Genomic DNA, 16206 nt, shown 5'->3' on the forward strand with positions numbered 1-16206 from the left:
GACAGTTATATCTCACTGCAAAATATGAATATTCTCGTTCGATATTTAACACCCAAATTCCCAGTAAACAAAAACGGTTTCCTCCCACGACGACCAACCAAGAAAACTGTAGGAGAAACAGAAACAGATCTTGTTGGCAAATACACATTTCAGATGTTGCTGTGGGCAGTGAAATCCTATTATGGTGAGCCAGACTATGTTGCCAACCCCGTTCCTCTTGTTATAAACATGACAAAATGCCTTCAAGGGTGCTACGGATTTGGGGAAAACAGGGACACTGCGTACATTAACACAGATAAGACGATCGAACTAGCTGGAGCAAGCGATTTTGCGGTGGTGTGTGGTGCCAACCATCTTTTGTTGGGGTACGCAGTTTATACAAGCGTTGGAATTTTCAATACAAGTGGACTGGCTGTTGGTGTGATAACTGATGAAATGAAGTTGAACAGTGCCTCGCACTTCGCTCCACATCTCCCTGAAGTCAGCAATTTGTACTGTGTTGAAATTCGATCTGATTGCCATGACAGGCCATTCTGTGTGCAGCCCATCTTCAACGACGTCGAAGCAGTTTTGGTGCAGTACCGAATCAATCTAAATCCCAACACGAAGACGGGTCCTGCTATAGACGAGCTGATCTGGCCCATAATACTTGGATATCGAGGGCCGCGAGTATTTAAATATTTCTCAAGAACGTTTTGATGATCTTCGTAGTTTTATCGTGGTAGTTAGAGTAAACTTCTGGGGCCGGGTTGTTCAAAAAAGGGTTAAGATAACCCAGGGTTAGTGCAAAATTTCAACTCAGATCTGAAAGCTTGAAAGGCAAATTTAGTTTTTACTCTTTTTGTCTACAATTTGATGATTTGATGCTCTAAAAAGAATCGAGAAAACTATCTGGAAAAACGCTTTTGAACAAAGAAAAAATAGCCCAAATTTAACCAAGGGTTAGCGCTAATCGGCCTTCCAACAACCGTGCCCTGTGTATAGTTCGTATAAAATAACTGAAATTTAATGTCTATATTGACTTTGTAGTAAGGTAATTTGCACAAACACAAACAAACAAACAAAAGGTCCCAAAATTTTAACTGATCGTCTGGGTGAACGGGACTCTGTCGTTTGGTAACAGAGACGTCTCTAAGTTGGATCGCATAAACCTCTACTGTATAAACCGAAAATAAAATAGGCCTTAGTACAATCTCATGATTTAGAATGGAGATTATTTAAGCATTGCCTACTAAGCTTGTTTGTCAGTTAACTGTTGTCCTTTCTGATAAAATCCAAATTATTGAAGTTATTGTTCCAAAAGGCAGTGTATCTTTACCTTTACCGCTGCAGCTTCTAGTGCCAACGTTTTGAGCAGTCATATGTCCTTTTTCCATGCGTTTGAAATTTGAATAAATCCATTTGAATAAATTTTAATAGAACAACGATCCTCGCCGCAGGTATACACAGGCACAACTTTAGCGGCTGTGTTTTAAAGCATGAAAAAAAATTCAGGCTTTTTGGACGGGATTCGGACATATCAACCAGCGATACCGGTGAAGCGCTCTAACCAGCACAGCTATCAAGCCAACTGAAGCTTCTGAAATCTTGTTCTTCTATATTCCATCACCTCAGTTGACGTTTTCAACAGTTTTATATGACCTCGACTGCAGTCTACACCGCAGTGACCTCTGTGTCACAGGGAGGATAACAAGGGCGCGGGGGAAGACAAGAGGGCGAAAGAAAACGACCATCTCGAGCTAACTATTTTAAAATTATTTCTACTTTATTGGAATACCCAACGCGAGACTGTCACTCTCAGTAGATTTCAGTCATAAAAAGTTTGAAACACTTCTATCGAATTTTAACGGAGGGACAGTACCCTTTTTTTAACTGACGCACCTTTTAAAGCCATGTACAGAACTTACCCTTGCTTTGTACATTGCGCATCAATTCTGAAGAATGTAAGTTTAAACCGAAGTATATCTGTAAGAAGATGTCTCGTGTTTTTCAATCGTGCTTTAACTTTAATTTACCTCTGAAACAACAAAGATCTTTCAGTGGCTCTTAAAAATTATAAACTAATTTGACGAGATTGGGCGCAAACTAGCGTTTACTCCTTTTCATTTTCTGCACTTTCATAGAGTGGGTTAGCCATCGCCAGCTGGAAAATAAAACATCAATAATTTATTTTTTAGCGAGAGATTATAGTGAAGCGTCAGGGCCAATTTCCAGCAACACGGGTACAGCTGTAGCCCTGCCCTGATCACTGTTTAACGACGCCGACTGGCATGGTTATGACAGCGACCGCTGGCTACTACAGTCGTCAAGTTTGTTGGAACACTTCAGCGGTACGTTACGCCCTCCAAAATGTTGATTCACGTACTACCCATTTGCAAAAAACGCCAGACTCAGCATCGGAAAAGGAGAGAAAGAGTACAGAGAGATAAGTCAGTCGTGACGGTGTAGCATGAAAAATGTTCAGCTTTCAGCCAATGTTGAAACAAAATTGGACACGCATTGTAGTCTGGCGAGTTGGGTCGATGGGCCCTCCAACACGTGACATTATAAGATCCCCAAAATGTAAACTGGAAGGGGATAGGGGTGGGGGGAGAAGCAAGGGTAGTCTACCAGTTTATCAGGGTCTGACACTCTTACCGAACTTTCCACAATTTTCTCTGACCATGTATTTGACGTTTTCTTTAGTCTCTATTAGATGTAATGGTACAAGTGCACCCAAATCACTTTCGTCCTAGGTCAGGATCATGAAAAGACCCGATATCGCCACCCAATAGCTAAGTCACTTTCGACCTACAATCCAGGACAAAAGTAGTTTGGAAGGTTGTACAACTTAACAACAGTTTACTCTAAAGTGAAAAAAAATATATGGTTTTCCTTTGTGCTAAATACACCCCGTCCCCCTAATCAATGTTGGGATATGGTAGAGCAAATTACGCGCATAAACACTTAAGGTTTGTCCAACATTGGGCGAGGAGGAGGGGGAAAGAAGGAAAAATGAGGTAAAAAGTAGTAGCCTTCCTAAGACTTTTGATGATTGTAGGTCAAGATCATGAAAAGACGGGATATCGCCATCCAAGCGTCATTCAACAGCCAAATTCAATAGGCCTGATTTGCACGCCTACGTCATTTTACAACGACCAGAATCCTCCAGGATTTGCTTTGATGTGCAAATTAGGACTTTTATCATTTAAACCTCTCTGCGATAAACATATTTAAATGTGAAAGGAGTAGAATGATGCCATCGTGGAAATGGCATATTAACAGACAAGAGAAAAATGAATTAATTCTACTATCATATGAATAATGCCAACATACCGCCGATTTATCACTACTTCGACCAGAAGAGTATTGTTTTTCCAATTTAGCTTCTTCTTTGTCAGCATCCATTTCATCTAGCTCAAACTCTTCAACTTCAACAAACTTAAATGAATGGTTTCGTATCCTAGATAAGGTAAAATCAAACCAAATTTAGGTGCGAACGTATTGGCTTGCATACGGTCTACATCGATGCTACAGGATATTCAATTTAGCAGGATCCAGATTGTGCAAAATGAAGACGAAAAAAAATGTGGCTAGGCCCAAACGTTGAACTTTTCATGAGACGAACCAAACTGCTACTGGGTTAGAACTTATTTTAGTTACGTCGCGCGGGCTACTGTGCATCAAAGTTAAGGTTGAACTTAACTAAGTGTCGAACTAAGTTGAAAAGAAAATGTATGGAAGACGAACATATTTTCTGTTGAATTAACTGCTTTGGTCGGACATGATGTCAAATACCTAAGACCATCATTTTGAAGCAGAAATAATAGTCAACGCGACAAATTTTCCCGTTTGTCCGAATAAAAGTTGACCTGGTCGGGTGACACGTCCAATCATTTTAGGCATTCTACTGATGAACAGTTACGGCATATAGATATGTCGAGCAACAACAATTTGCAGTCTGTCCGCTTTGAATTAACTGAGTAATAAAATACCGTAAATGACCTAACAAACCCCCACTTCCAAATAAATATCTAATATCTATATCTTACCTAATATAAAGGCCCCCGCTAGGCTATTAAAATTGTATTAGACGCCTCTCTCTAATATATGCCCCCTGGCTAAAAGACGCTTCCTTTAAGAATTACTCCAAAAGAATAGGAATAAGCAAAAAGGGGCAAAATCATTAAATTAATTCAGTTTATTGTGTCCAGTTCAAAGTACGGATAGACTAACGATGGTAACACAATAACCCTGAGCGAGGATTCTGACATCGATGTTGGGATTTGAAAGAGCGATATGGATCTTTAGTAAAATCCAACCAGTGGTCTATTGTTAATGCTGCATTCTGATTGGTTGAGCTACTACTAGGCTATATGTTATAGCCCACTAGTAGCGAAAAGCGCCGGATTTTTGGCGGCAAAAAAGGATTTAAGTCTAGCCTTAACTAGCGAAATTTGTTTTGTCTCGATATTTCTGACCAACTAGTTGGATTTTACTAAAACAACAATTGTGGCCTCTGAGCGCATTCGGGCTCGAGGAATAATTGTTAACTAGACCGCCTAGACGTATCAACTAACGGAATGGATATTCCGCTATTGTTAAACTCTCTTGACATTCTTGCAGAAAGCATATTAGTTTCGTTGAGCTTGTTACAGTTATGAGAATGAACGCCTCCCTCTTTTAAACGTCTCCTATCTATTAAACGCTAGGATCCCTAAAATTAAATGGACGCTCCGGGCGTTTATTAGGTCATTTACGGTAGACTAGCACTCACCTTTTAGTTCGTCTAAAGATCAGAAACAAAACAGTAACAAGGAACAGAAATAATATGGTTAGTCCTACTGCCAGTGGAATAACCAAGTTGTTTTTAGGTTTTCCTGTAAAAAGGCACAGTGAAAACAAATAATCAACGAGAGCATGATTTTATCTGGTCGTTAGCCTCCATTGGCCATGGTTTTGATAAGCTGATATGAAAGCACTATAATTATTATTTTAAGAATATTGGGAAGCAAGGGTGAATTCTTGGAGTTGCTTATTGAATAAAATTATAAACCTGGTAACCCTGTGACTGACTAGCCTCCATTCCATGGTAACCCATTTAACAGTCACTAGTGCCCGCTTAAACAGGCAGATAATTTGTTGTTTTACAAAGGACATAACTGACCAAGTCGTCGGTTAAGTTGGAAAAACCAGAAAAGTTGCCGGTCATACTCTACATTGACTTTTAGTTTCTTAAAGTAACAAGCAAATCTTTATTTTCAAAATGAAAATCAATGGAATTTGATCTGTTAAGTTATAACGTCCGAGTGGAAGAAGTATGTTAAGTGTTAAGTCGGATTTTGTCCGACGACCAACTGTTATTAGCAGCTCTGAGGAGGTACCCATTGATGGAGGTGTACGCTTATTATGTGCTCTGCTTAAATTTGGCTTCACTGTCTCTTTTAATCAGTTCAAGAAAATATTCTCATCAAAATTCATACTGACCCGACTTTTTTCCACTTACAGCAGTAGTGGCTGACTGCTTAAGAACCTCAGCACTATCAACACTGAATGCTTTCTCTGCAGAAAAGAAACAGGGCAACAATTTCTCAGTTCATTGTTTTTACTAGGATGAAAATTAACCAGTTTCTTCAGTTCTCTTAAACCGTAAGGCGTGAAGAGCCAAAAACGCGCATTCTTGCGTGCGAAACCCTCGAGCCCCGCCCGGCGGGGTGTGAGGGGAGAGCAGGGAGCGAAACGTTCACCTAAAACTGCATTCATGCTCTTTTTCAAACTTCATTGCTATTATTTCATCTCGCTCAGTTTGGCAAATGTTGGCGAATTTTGTAGTTTGACAGCAGTGTATTACTGAGGTTCAGGAAGGTTTTTTTGTGATAGTTGTGAATAGAGTGCCGTTGCGTTGTCGGGTGGCAGACAAAAGTGTGAGGAAAAAATCCTCCTCGATCTACAGGATTCTTCATTACATACTCAACCTCATCGAATAATTGACTGGTATCAGGCCATTCGACAGACTGCACACTACCCTCATATTTTTCTTCGATCGAAAAACTCTTGAACTGAATGCGAACTTGTGCGTAAAGCTCGCAATCGCTTCTCTCGCTGTTTAAATGCTTTCCTTCTGATGTGCCTCGAGAAAATAGAGAGCTTGTGAACAGTATAACTATCCTAAGGTACTGGATTATAAGTGGGATATTTAACGCTGTATAGTTTGAAATTTAAGCAAAGTTAGAGAGCGTTAATTATGAATTGCACACCTTGCCGTATCCAATGATCAGCATCAAATTGCTCCTTGTAATATCGATGATTCGTAAAACAGAGTGGTCATGACAACAGCGAACATGATCACACAAGATGAATTTGTTGATATTTTATCAACTTCTCCCCACTACTTTCTGAACCAAATGAATAGGGGCAACAAATGAGAATTCAAATTTTGATCTTAGGGTTTAAAGGGTTAAAACATTACCTGAAGTCAACAAATCCTTCAAGTGTTCACTTGCAATCTGGGCTTTCATTCCTTTACAAAACGAATTTAAAAAGCGAGAACAAAAACATATATTATTTTAGAATTCTCACCAAGGGGTTTTTCATGGATAAAAAAAAATGGGGCCTATCAGTCGTACAGAATAATGCTAAGTGATATTAAAGAAGGATTAATCAAGGGTAAATTCCACTGTTAGCGTCCATACAGGGACAAATAACACTGTTATATATCACAAACGTAATACTTCAAAGGCGATAGTGTGTCTCGTTTAAATATTTCCTTTTCATGTAAGTAATGTACTTACAGGTTTTATACACATGGGTTAGCGATTTAGGATAATTGTGACACAAGGGAAAACGATGTTACTAGAAAAAAAGTTTAGAAGTGGCTTTTGAAACTGAGATACGAGAAGTATAGCAGTTTAGGATGGTGTTAAAAACCCGCTTCAAACAGGCTTCCAAAATGTAATCAATCATAGCAGCACATCACCAATCTAAATAGTATACAGGGCCTACCAGATATCTCAAGGAGGTTTGACTGTGCCAGACCAACACCACAATATTTAAAGTAACTATTCATGCCATTTACGGTCTTTTCGCCAACTTCTTGCCGGTTTGCTAAGGTCTTCAGTCTTTTCGCAAAAGGTTCACTAGGTCAGTTCCCTAACTTCTTTCGTCTGATCAGTGGCTTAAAGAACGGGGTATACATACGTGTATGGGGGTTGATCGTGTCGCGGCTGAAAGAATATAATGAGGTATATGCATTGTATAGCATCATTTTTGCTTCGTTAGCGAAAGTAAACGAGTTAGCGAATTGACGTGTAAGCAAAAAACAGTTGGTCACCATTTAACAAACCCTGAAGCAAAAGGTCAGCAGCGAGAATATATTATTTATGGTACATAAACTTCACATATTCCGGCTCAGTAAGGATATCATCTGTAAAGACACAAAGGCGCGAAACATATCATATCATGAACCATAAGGCCAAGTTCATACCATTTTCCTGATCTGTTAAGACCACCTGCACAAATCCAGCTTCTGTTTTAGAAGTGGCAATAGTAACGCCCTCATATCCCTGTAAAGTACAAGTTTTAAAAATCACTACATCAGACCGTATTAGCTCTTAAAATATTGAATGTCAAATAACGTAAGGGTACCAAATGACGACAAAGCAAAAAAGGAAGATGAGATGACAAATGACCAGACTGAACATAAACGTATGAGAATCCCACCTTCTCAAAACCTAACTGTGGGAACGCACCGATGACATTTCGAGTCTTCATAGCCAATAACATCACAGCTTAAATGAGCTTAACTGACACACAACTAATAACATCGTGACTTAATTTACCAATCAGGTCAGTAACCAGAGTCAAATACCATCATGTGACACGATACAGCTCAAGTTGACTCTGAAGATGACTACCGCACAGGTTGTTGAAACGTCAGAAACTGTTGACAACAGTCCTATTCAGGACTACGTTCACCCGGGCGTTTATGCTCGACCATGTTAAAAATGCGTACAGTACAACGGTATATCTTACTTTCTGAGAGACATTCATCAGCAGATCTCTGTAAGACGCCATGTTGAAATCTTGCCTTAGACTCAATTTTAGCAAAGTACCTGTAGTAATAGTAACGCCCATTTCAATCAGAGTGCAATGCACTACTACATCAGGGTAAAAGGTGCAGTGACTAGGTGAATATAGCAATCAATCACAAAACAAAATATTCTCCGTGTCTTGATATTCGCAAAAACACGTACTGCATCTCAATTTTAATATGGCAGTTCTTTGACTGGGAAATCTGACTCTACTGTCTATTTTTGTCGCCATTTCAAGTTAATCCCGGAAATGGCCAAAGTAAAAAGAAAAAAAATCTTAATTTCATTTTGTAAAACGATGAAACGCAAATCTGCTTTAATGGTATTTTATGAGCAATACATTATAAAATAACACTTTAGAAGTATGTGAATGTACTACAAAAGGGGTTTTATTTGTATGAGTGGTCACACCCCATGATTTCATCCAAATGCAGTCTCAAAAGATAGAACTATCTTGGAGGACTTCATCATAAAAGGGTAGGTGCAGTTGCTAGAGGTGCACGTGGCACATGGACATCGGTAGTAAACCGTATTCAAGTAAACGTAACTTGTTAGAAACAGAAAAAATAACTATTGTTCTTACCACAAATATCACAGCAGCTTCCTTCGGGTTTAAAAGGCTTTGCACATCCTGGGTCCTTACACTTAACATGGCTGCATATATTTTCCGCTAACTGAAAATAACATAATCGTAATGAGTATTATAAAAAGTCAATTTGTCAGAGTCATTATTTAACATCATATTCTTTCCATGAACCCCAAACTTGCAAAAATAAGCCACTGAGCAGTACTCGTTTACTTTTAATACTGTTTTTTTGTGCTGTACAAGAATAACGATCGATTCTCCCAGTAACCTTTGGAGTCTGTAAATGGATGGTGTGAACCGTACACCAATAAATCAAAAGGTACTAAGCAGTACATTCCTTTAATGATGCTGTTTAGCTTATGGGAAAGCAGCTCTCTATTTTAAGGATTTTGAGCGAAGTCACGTGGAAGGGGGATGCGAGAGTGAGGAGTGAGCTTATGCATTCTCTTGACGTTCAAAATGAATGACTAATGCTCGCATGAGGCTAGGTTTTGTCCAGGATGCTGTACTGGTTCTCACTTTTACTCTGCAATCTTTACTACAATAATTGGCAAAAGTCTTGAGATACTTTTGCATTTTTGGGGCATTTTCTAATTCACACAGGTCCAGCCCCTCCCCTTACCCCACAAACAATGTTGGATGTGAGCACTCAGAATTTTGTTCGAGTTTTAACTTTGTATAGGGGGGAGGGAGAACTGCAAGAAAATTTCGAAAAGGATGCACTGTTTTATGAGGGCATCCAGAAATTACAGAACAATATGAATACTGCATTACGGTCCCAAGGACTTTTGTCCATGATTGTAAGCTTGATTTCTGTCGCTATCAAAAGTCCTGTCGATGTTCCTCTCCTTACAGGGGATAAGCATAAAAAGAGCTGCAGAGTGCCTGACATTACCTTCCAGGTTCCACATGGGCAGCCTGTGGAATCAATACATTCCACAGCTGTGATATCAGCTGACTCAGTCAAGTTAAACTGTAACCTTCCTGATTCACCGGAATAAAAATCCTTGAAACTCTTCGAGCTTTGCCTCTACCAATAAATATTTAGTGTTAATTGACAAATGTGTCAATGGGAAATAAGTACAGTACAAACCTGTGTGGTCACCCTTGGGAAATGGCAAGGTGACCGTTATACACAGGGACCACTATATACAAGTCAACTTTGCAGAAAATATAAGGCAACTGAAAGTTTTGGGAAGTTGTCTCCGGTGACTGTAATCCAATATCCAGTATCTTGTACACCATCAGTGTATGCAGGACATGACTGTAAAAACTTTTAAGTTAAAAATGTTCATATGTGATGCCAAATAAAATATCTAACTGGAGCATAACCAATGTAGAGAAAATTTGCCGGAAATACATCAAAGTTGGATTTCAACAGCAGGATTTAAAAAAAAAAAAAACAAGCTCTCAAATTTTCCTTGCCCACGGAGCCCTCCCAGCTTTTTGTTGTAGAATGAAAATTAGTTAGAATATGACATGCCTAGGCCCAAGCAAGCAAGCATGAATCGAAAAATTACGAAAATACCTGGTGGGAAAAATCTAGACCACAGCCCCACTTTTGCTTTTTCTTTTTGCTCATCCCTACAAACTGAGAGCCTGGCACAGGCTTAACCTGAAAACTAAGGGACTTATGGATTAACAGGTTAATACCCTATTTTGCTCAAAACACTACACCATGCCACATTAATGTCTCACACTCATCTGATAAAGCAAGGAGAGTGTACCTGACCAAACAATTCAACAGCAGCAACTTTGACAGGAATACTGGAACTGACTAGAAATGAACTGTCCTGTCAAAGAACAAAATGAGACACAGGTCATGAATGAACCAGTAGCTTAAAGGACTTAAATAACATCCATACCCAACCCATAGATGAGAGTCCTTGGAAATTTCTGAGGGGAGAAAAGGATCTTATAAAAACATATTACCAATGGCATGAAATACATTATTTTTATTATTTTAATACAAATTACAATAACCACGATAAAGTCTGTTTTCTTTTCAACAATACTGATTCACTTATTATCAACACGCTAACTGCTAATTTCGTTTTTCAAGCATTTAAAAGATGAAAGAAACTTAATAATACTTAATTATACCATTATTTGTATTTCCTTAAAACTATCTGTTAATTATTTGTATTTCAGTCAGTAACACCATGTACAGAAATGGTAATACTGAATGAACTTGTTGTTGCAGTGGCAGATTCAGGGGAGGGGCCTGGGGGACGCTGCCCCCTTCCCCCCTTATTTTTAGACCAGGGCCGCAAAAAGTTTTTTTGGAGACCCGGGCCTCCTTTTCTAAGGGTCTGGATGACTGGCACTGTGTTGTTGTTGCATCAATTCAACGTACTGTCAATCTCATACATTAACCTTATTAGCAGCAAGGATTAATTCATTTTAAGCTAATTTGATTGATGGATAAACATTGGGGAATGAGGGGCTTTAAATAACAGTGAGGGTTTGGATATAGCATGCATGCAATTGTACTGGATGTACTTTGATAAGAAAAATGACAACATGATAATTTTCAAGTCTTCAAGTTAAATTAAATAGCGATTCAGCCTCGCAAAAAAGTGACTTTGGGTCAACATGTTTAATTTTTCATTCAAAGTGCAATGCACATTTGCTAGTAAAACAAAGGGAGAGTTGCCTTTTTCTATATTGCACAAATTATGCTTCCAAGAAAACTGTGGTATTGGATATCCAAAATTCATACATTGAATGTACAAAGTGAGATGGCTTAATTAGTGCTTTAATTATTATAATTACCTGTGGAAAGACAGCAGTATCATGAACACAAGGCACGTTATCTGTGTGAAGGATGATGCTAGAAGCTAATGATGCAATATCCTGCCAGTTGTAAGGATTATACCAATCTTGAACAGAGGCCAGAAAATGAATATCTCCTGAGTCTTGAACAAAAAAAAAAACAACCAAACAAACAATTCTAATGTGTCCTTTCGTGAATTCAGATACTTAAGAAATAAAACAAATTTCAGATAGGTATATTTCCTATATTAATAATTGCAGTAAAAGAAACTGGGGACCCAAGAGAAAACTGTCATCAGCAGCCAGTATCTTTAACTCAGTCATTTTTTTTTGCCAGCTGTACAAATTCAGGGCTCCTGGTCTAGTATTCCTCTGATTCTTAAAGGATAATAGCTAAATCAGCTTCTAAGTATTTCAGCCAGCCTTCAGATACTTTCCGCACATTGACAACTCTGATGACCTATTAAGTCAAAAACTATAATCCACACCCACCATTACAGGAATTTGTTTCACTGGCACAAAATTGTATTTCAGCACCATCATAAAATATTACTTCTCCATTGATGGGCAAACTCTGAAACAAATTGCAACAATCATGAGGTAATATATATAGAAACAGTACAGTAATAATAAAAATAGTCTTCTTTTTGAAGTTTGTTTCTACACTAACCCTTCTTGACAGAGAGATTGATCATGTGATCTAAAGCAAAGTGGTATAGTGGTTAACAGTCATCAGGGCCTAGTTGTTTTAATGCTGGTTAGCACTAACCCGGGGTTAAATTTAACCACGGTTTCTTTTTCTTTTTATCAAGAGCACTCTCTTGGATAATTTTCTCTACTCTTTTTGGAGTATCCAGTCATCAAAATGTAGGCAAAGAGAATTAAACTGAATTTGCTTTTTAAGCTCTAATATCTGAATTCAAATTTCGCACTAATCCTGGGTTATCTTAACCTGGCTTCAAACAACCTGGCCCAGATTAGACTTATGTAAACCTGGGCCGGGTTGTTTGAAGGTGGGTTAAGATAACCCAGGGTTAGTGCCAAATTTGAACTCAGATTTGAGAGCTTAAAAAACAAATTCAGTTTAATTCTTTTTGCCTACAATTTGATGATTGGATACTTTAAAAAAATATAGAAAATAATCCGAGAGAGTACCTTTGATGAAAAGAAAAAGAAGTCCGGGTTAAAATCTAACCCTGGGTTAGTGCTAACCGACGTTCGAACAACTGAGCCCTGGAATTTAGGCTTTGGATGGGGTTAATTATGATCTTTAAGCCTGAATTGCCATCAAATTGTTTCTTAAACTGAAGTTAAGTTGCTCAGTGAGTTGATCTCTCATCTTCTTGGTGTATGGTTACATAATAATTTTAAGTTATCAGGTCAAAACTGAGTTGTTATTCAGGTTTAAAATTTTTAACTTTAGGTTTGATTCTCAATTTCCTTTGTCTCCTAAATATTCATGTTTATGGTAATCACTTGAAACTTGGCAGACGCAAACTGCATAGGTTACAGAAGATTTTCATGGGAGTACGTCAAAAGCCTTTGAAAATGCGTCTCGCAGTGATCTCAGACATTTCATAGAAATGCAAAATTCTACTAAGAGACATATTTTTTTTCCAATTGCTTTTCCCGTGACGTACTCCCGTACGACTGTTGCTTTTAACTGTATCTATCAGTTGCCAGAGGCTGCTGGAAGTGGAATAAATTCTCTGGAGTGTATTTTCAAACTAGTAAAATTTACGGTTTTGACCACGCCCATCAAAATATCAAATTTCATACACTCCTTTCATTCTTTTAGACTGAGCATAATTTTTGAAGAAGTTGCATGGAATAAAGTTTTACATGTGAAAGTTTGATGAATTCTGAGAGATTATTAGATTAGATTTGATGCGGGTAGATATAGGGGAAATTTCACAAAATAGCCTCCAGGAATACCTTCAGGCTATATAGGAGAGAACTAAAAAAGAAGTGAGAATAAGCCTACTTAAAAAATTAATTTTACACCGTATTTAAGTTCGATCTACAATACAGGCCCTCACAGGTATATCCTATATAATTAAACGTCAGCCAGTATATAACATATTGATCAAAAAATTAATGTTATTGATTTATGATCCACAAATATTGCTCACCAGAGATTTTAGAGAGTCACTTCTTCTTAATGATACTGCCAGTGGCTTGTTCCCCTTTGATAAAAGTATTCAAAAACAGTAGCAAGTCAAGAGGTCATCAATATTGGAAAGACTAAAATAAATATCACATTTTAAAAAAAACTATTTTTTCAGTTCTAGAAGAGAATGCCTATTCCTATTTCCCCTAATTTCACCTAACTTGTAAAGTAAATAAGACTTGAAGTGTAAATAAAGTGGAAAAATTGAAAAAAGTTGAAATACAGTAAAAACCCACGTATAAGAACCTAGATTTTTCCAATTTAGCCTAAAGAGGTTCTTATAGAAATGGTATTTAGTGGGATTTTAGGCTACTTATATTCTTAAATGGGTTCTTAATTTTATAGGGGCACTGTCTTATAAGCTGTCAGCACAGATATAACTACTACAGGGCATATGGAAAATATTACTATATTAAAATAATAATTATCTAGAATACAGTTTAGATGATAACCATACAGTAAATTTATAACCTAAATTCCAAAGTACTAGCACGCATGTATTTCATGCTGCAGTGTCCATAAAATGCTGTGTTACATTCATCTTACCGACTAGAACCTAAACTAAACTTTTTTTTTCATCTGTCCCTTCATTTTTGTAAAACATGAAACTAATGAAAATTTTAGGCTAAATAGGTTCTTATGAAAAAGGGGTTTAAAATGAAAATTTTAGCTGGATAAGTACATGGAGTTCACTAAAACATTAAGCACCTTGTCTAGCTTTACATCTTCTCCATCACTTGGTACTCTCCTTTTATCCCAGTTGGCTGGGTTGTTGAAATTAGTATTTGGAAGCCACTTCTTGATGGAAGCAGAGCATTGATGGACTAAAAAAATCATAAGCAAATAGGAAATTCCGTTTACACTAGCCCTTCCATGTAATCAGTCTGGAGGAAATGAGCCAGGATTTCAAACAGTGCATGGATGTCAAGGAGGTGTGATGACATTGAATGAATTATGAGCGGATAAAAGAATTAGGAAAGGGATAGGAAATGACAAGAAAGGGTATGGAATGGTTCCTCGCGCAAGGATGTAAGCTCCGCATCCACCAGCGGTGAGTTAAAAAGGTCTTAAGCATGTATACTCGAAACTTCGTAACTACTGCCTCATGAATTATTCAAATAGAATCGTTTGTTCTCTGAATTAAATCGTTATACATACAAAATTCAGTCTTACCTAGCAAAAAACAAATAAAAAGCCAATAAAAATTCTTTTTGTCCTTAGCTTTAAGCATGGCAAAGAAAACAAGGATACCCCCAAGATTTAAGAATCAGCTGCATTGTGGGATTGTAGCTGGCCCGGGCTGGATCTCATTACGGTGGCCCCCAACTGTCACGTCAAAACCAAAAACCTCACGGCAAAAACAAAATACCTCACGACAAAACTCTCACGGCAAAACCAAAGACCTCACGGCAAAACCAAATACTTCACAGCAAAAACCAAATACCTCACGGCAAAAGCAAATACCCACGGCAAAACCCGAAAGCTATTTTGCTTTTGCCGTGAAGTATTTGGTTTTGCCGTGACAGTTGTGGGCCACCATAAATTCGCGATCGCGAGTAACGTGCGCATTTATTCTGTAAATGGATTCAGACGCGTAGGAGGGGGGGGGGGGGGGGGGGGGGGGGTTCAAGGGGTTCGGACGAACCCCGGAAAACCCTAAAAAAATTCAGAAAACTGCTAACTTTATTACAGTCGTAGCTTAGATTCTTAATAAGCATTGCTAAGAAGACTGGGTACTGTCAAAGTGTCACTGTCAAAGTTCAAAACTATATATACATAAACTATTGAGTTGGTGCACGTTATGAGCGGATAACTTTCGCGCGATAACTCGATTTAAAACGCTTGCTACGCAGGCAGCATACAACGGCATTTGCGATCGGCAAACCATTCCAGTTTTACCGACTTTAAATAACACAATGCAATCGTAAGCTTGTTTAATTTCAAGAGATAACGCAAGTACCTTGAAATATAAGAAAAAATAGATGCGAGCAAGGAGAAAAAGCCATGATGACTGTAAGGCTATAGGATTAGATTTTCTTCCAACACTGCTTTCGTCAGACACGGCCTGACTTCAGTCTTCAGGAAATAAAGGAAAAAAAAACATGGAAAACATACGGTAGGAAACGACTCGACTAAGCTGAAAACGTGTTTTATCCTCCTGTTTCATGGTGTTTAAATTGCAACCTAAACTTTCTCTTGGTTAGTCATTCCCTGAAAAAATCAGACCATGCCTGACGAAATTGGAAAAAAGTATAATCTCATAACTTAAAGTCTTTAAAGTCCCCGAGCCCTGCTTTTTTCGCTGATTTTTTACAAAAGGGGCCATGGAAGCTTCGGCCTAGTCAGGACAGCGACAGCAGTGAAAACTTCATCTAAAAAGTGAATTCTCGCAGTTACAAACTTCCCGCCATTCCATTTGGTTTAGTTTGTCAAAGATAGTGGAATCTGTCTGAAGTTGAATTCTTAGGGACCGTATCTAAGTTCAGAAAAGGAAAAAGAAAATCGTTGCCTTGTGTTTACGTTCTATATAAAATTAAACGTGAAAATTAGAAACTTCCCCAGTCGTAGTCGTGCAGTGACGGTTAAGAAATCTTCAAAAGAGAGTG

At 38.1% G+C, this 16206-nt stretch overlaps 1 protein-coding gene across 1 annotated transcript; it reads right to left on the bottom strand.

Moving 5' to 3' along the window:
• Positions 1–1744: 1744 nt before the first annotated feature.
• On the bottom strand, positions 1745–14891 carry LOC140946129 (protein amnionless-like). Its single transcript, XM_073395209.1, has 15 exons — positions 14774–14891; positions 14309–14424; positions 13563–13616; positions 11923–12004; positions 11431–11573; positions 10383–10448; positions 9551–9685; positions 8653–8743; positions 8011–8090; positions 7463–7541; positions 6449–6499; positions 5467–5541; positions 4757–4859; positions 3316–3442; positions 1745–2143 (listed from the first exon to the last, which is right to left on the bottom strand). Exons 1-15 carry the CDS (start codon positions 14829–14831, stop codon positions 2093–2095), a joined length of 1311 nt encoding a protein of 436 aa, XP_073251310.1. The 5' UTR covers positions 14832–14891; the 3' UTR covers positions 1745–2092.
• Between the last annotated feature and the right edge of the window lie 1315 nt (positions 14892–16206).

Source organism: Porites lutea, chromosome 8 (genome assembly GCF_958299795.1).
Source record: "Porites lutea chromosome 8, jaPorLute2.1, whole genome shotgun sequence".
Classification (NCBI taxonomy): Eukaryota; Metazoa; Cnidaria; class Anthozoa; order Scleractinia; family Poritidae; genus Porites; species Porites lutea.

What these genes read in the sequence shown, in the direction of transcription:
- LOC140946129 (XM_073395209.1), bottom strand. Translation starts at nt 14,831, where the DNA reads ATGCTTAAAGCTAAGGACAAAAAGAATTTTTATTGGCTTTTTATTTGT. An exon ending in TTTTATTTGTTTTTTGCTAG is followed by an intron (nt 14,425 to 14,773) that starts GTAAGACTGAAT and finishes TGATTTTTTTAG; the next exon opens with TCCATCAATGCTCTGCTTCC. An exon ending in GCCCATGTGGAACCTGGAAG is followed by an intron (nt 8,744 to 9,550) that starts GTAATGTCAGGC and finishes TGTTATTTTCAG; the next exon opens with TTAGCGGAAAATATATGCAG.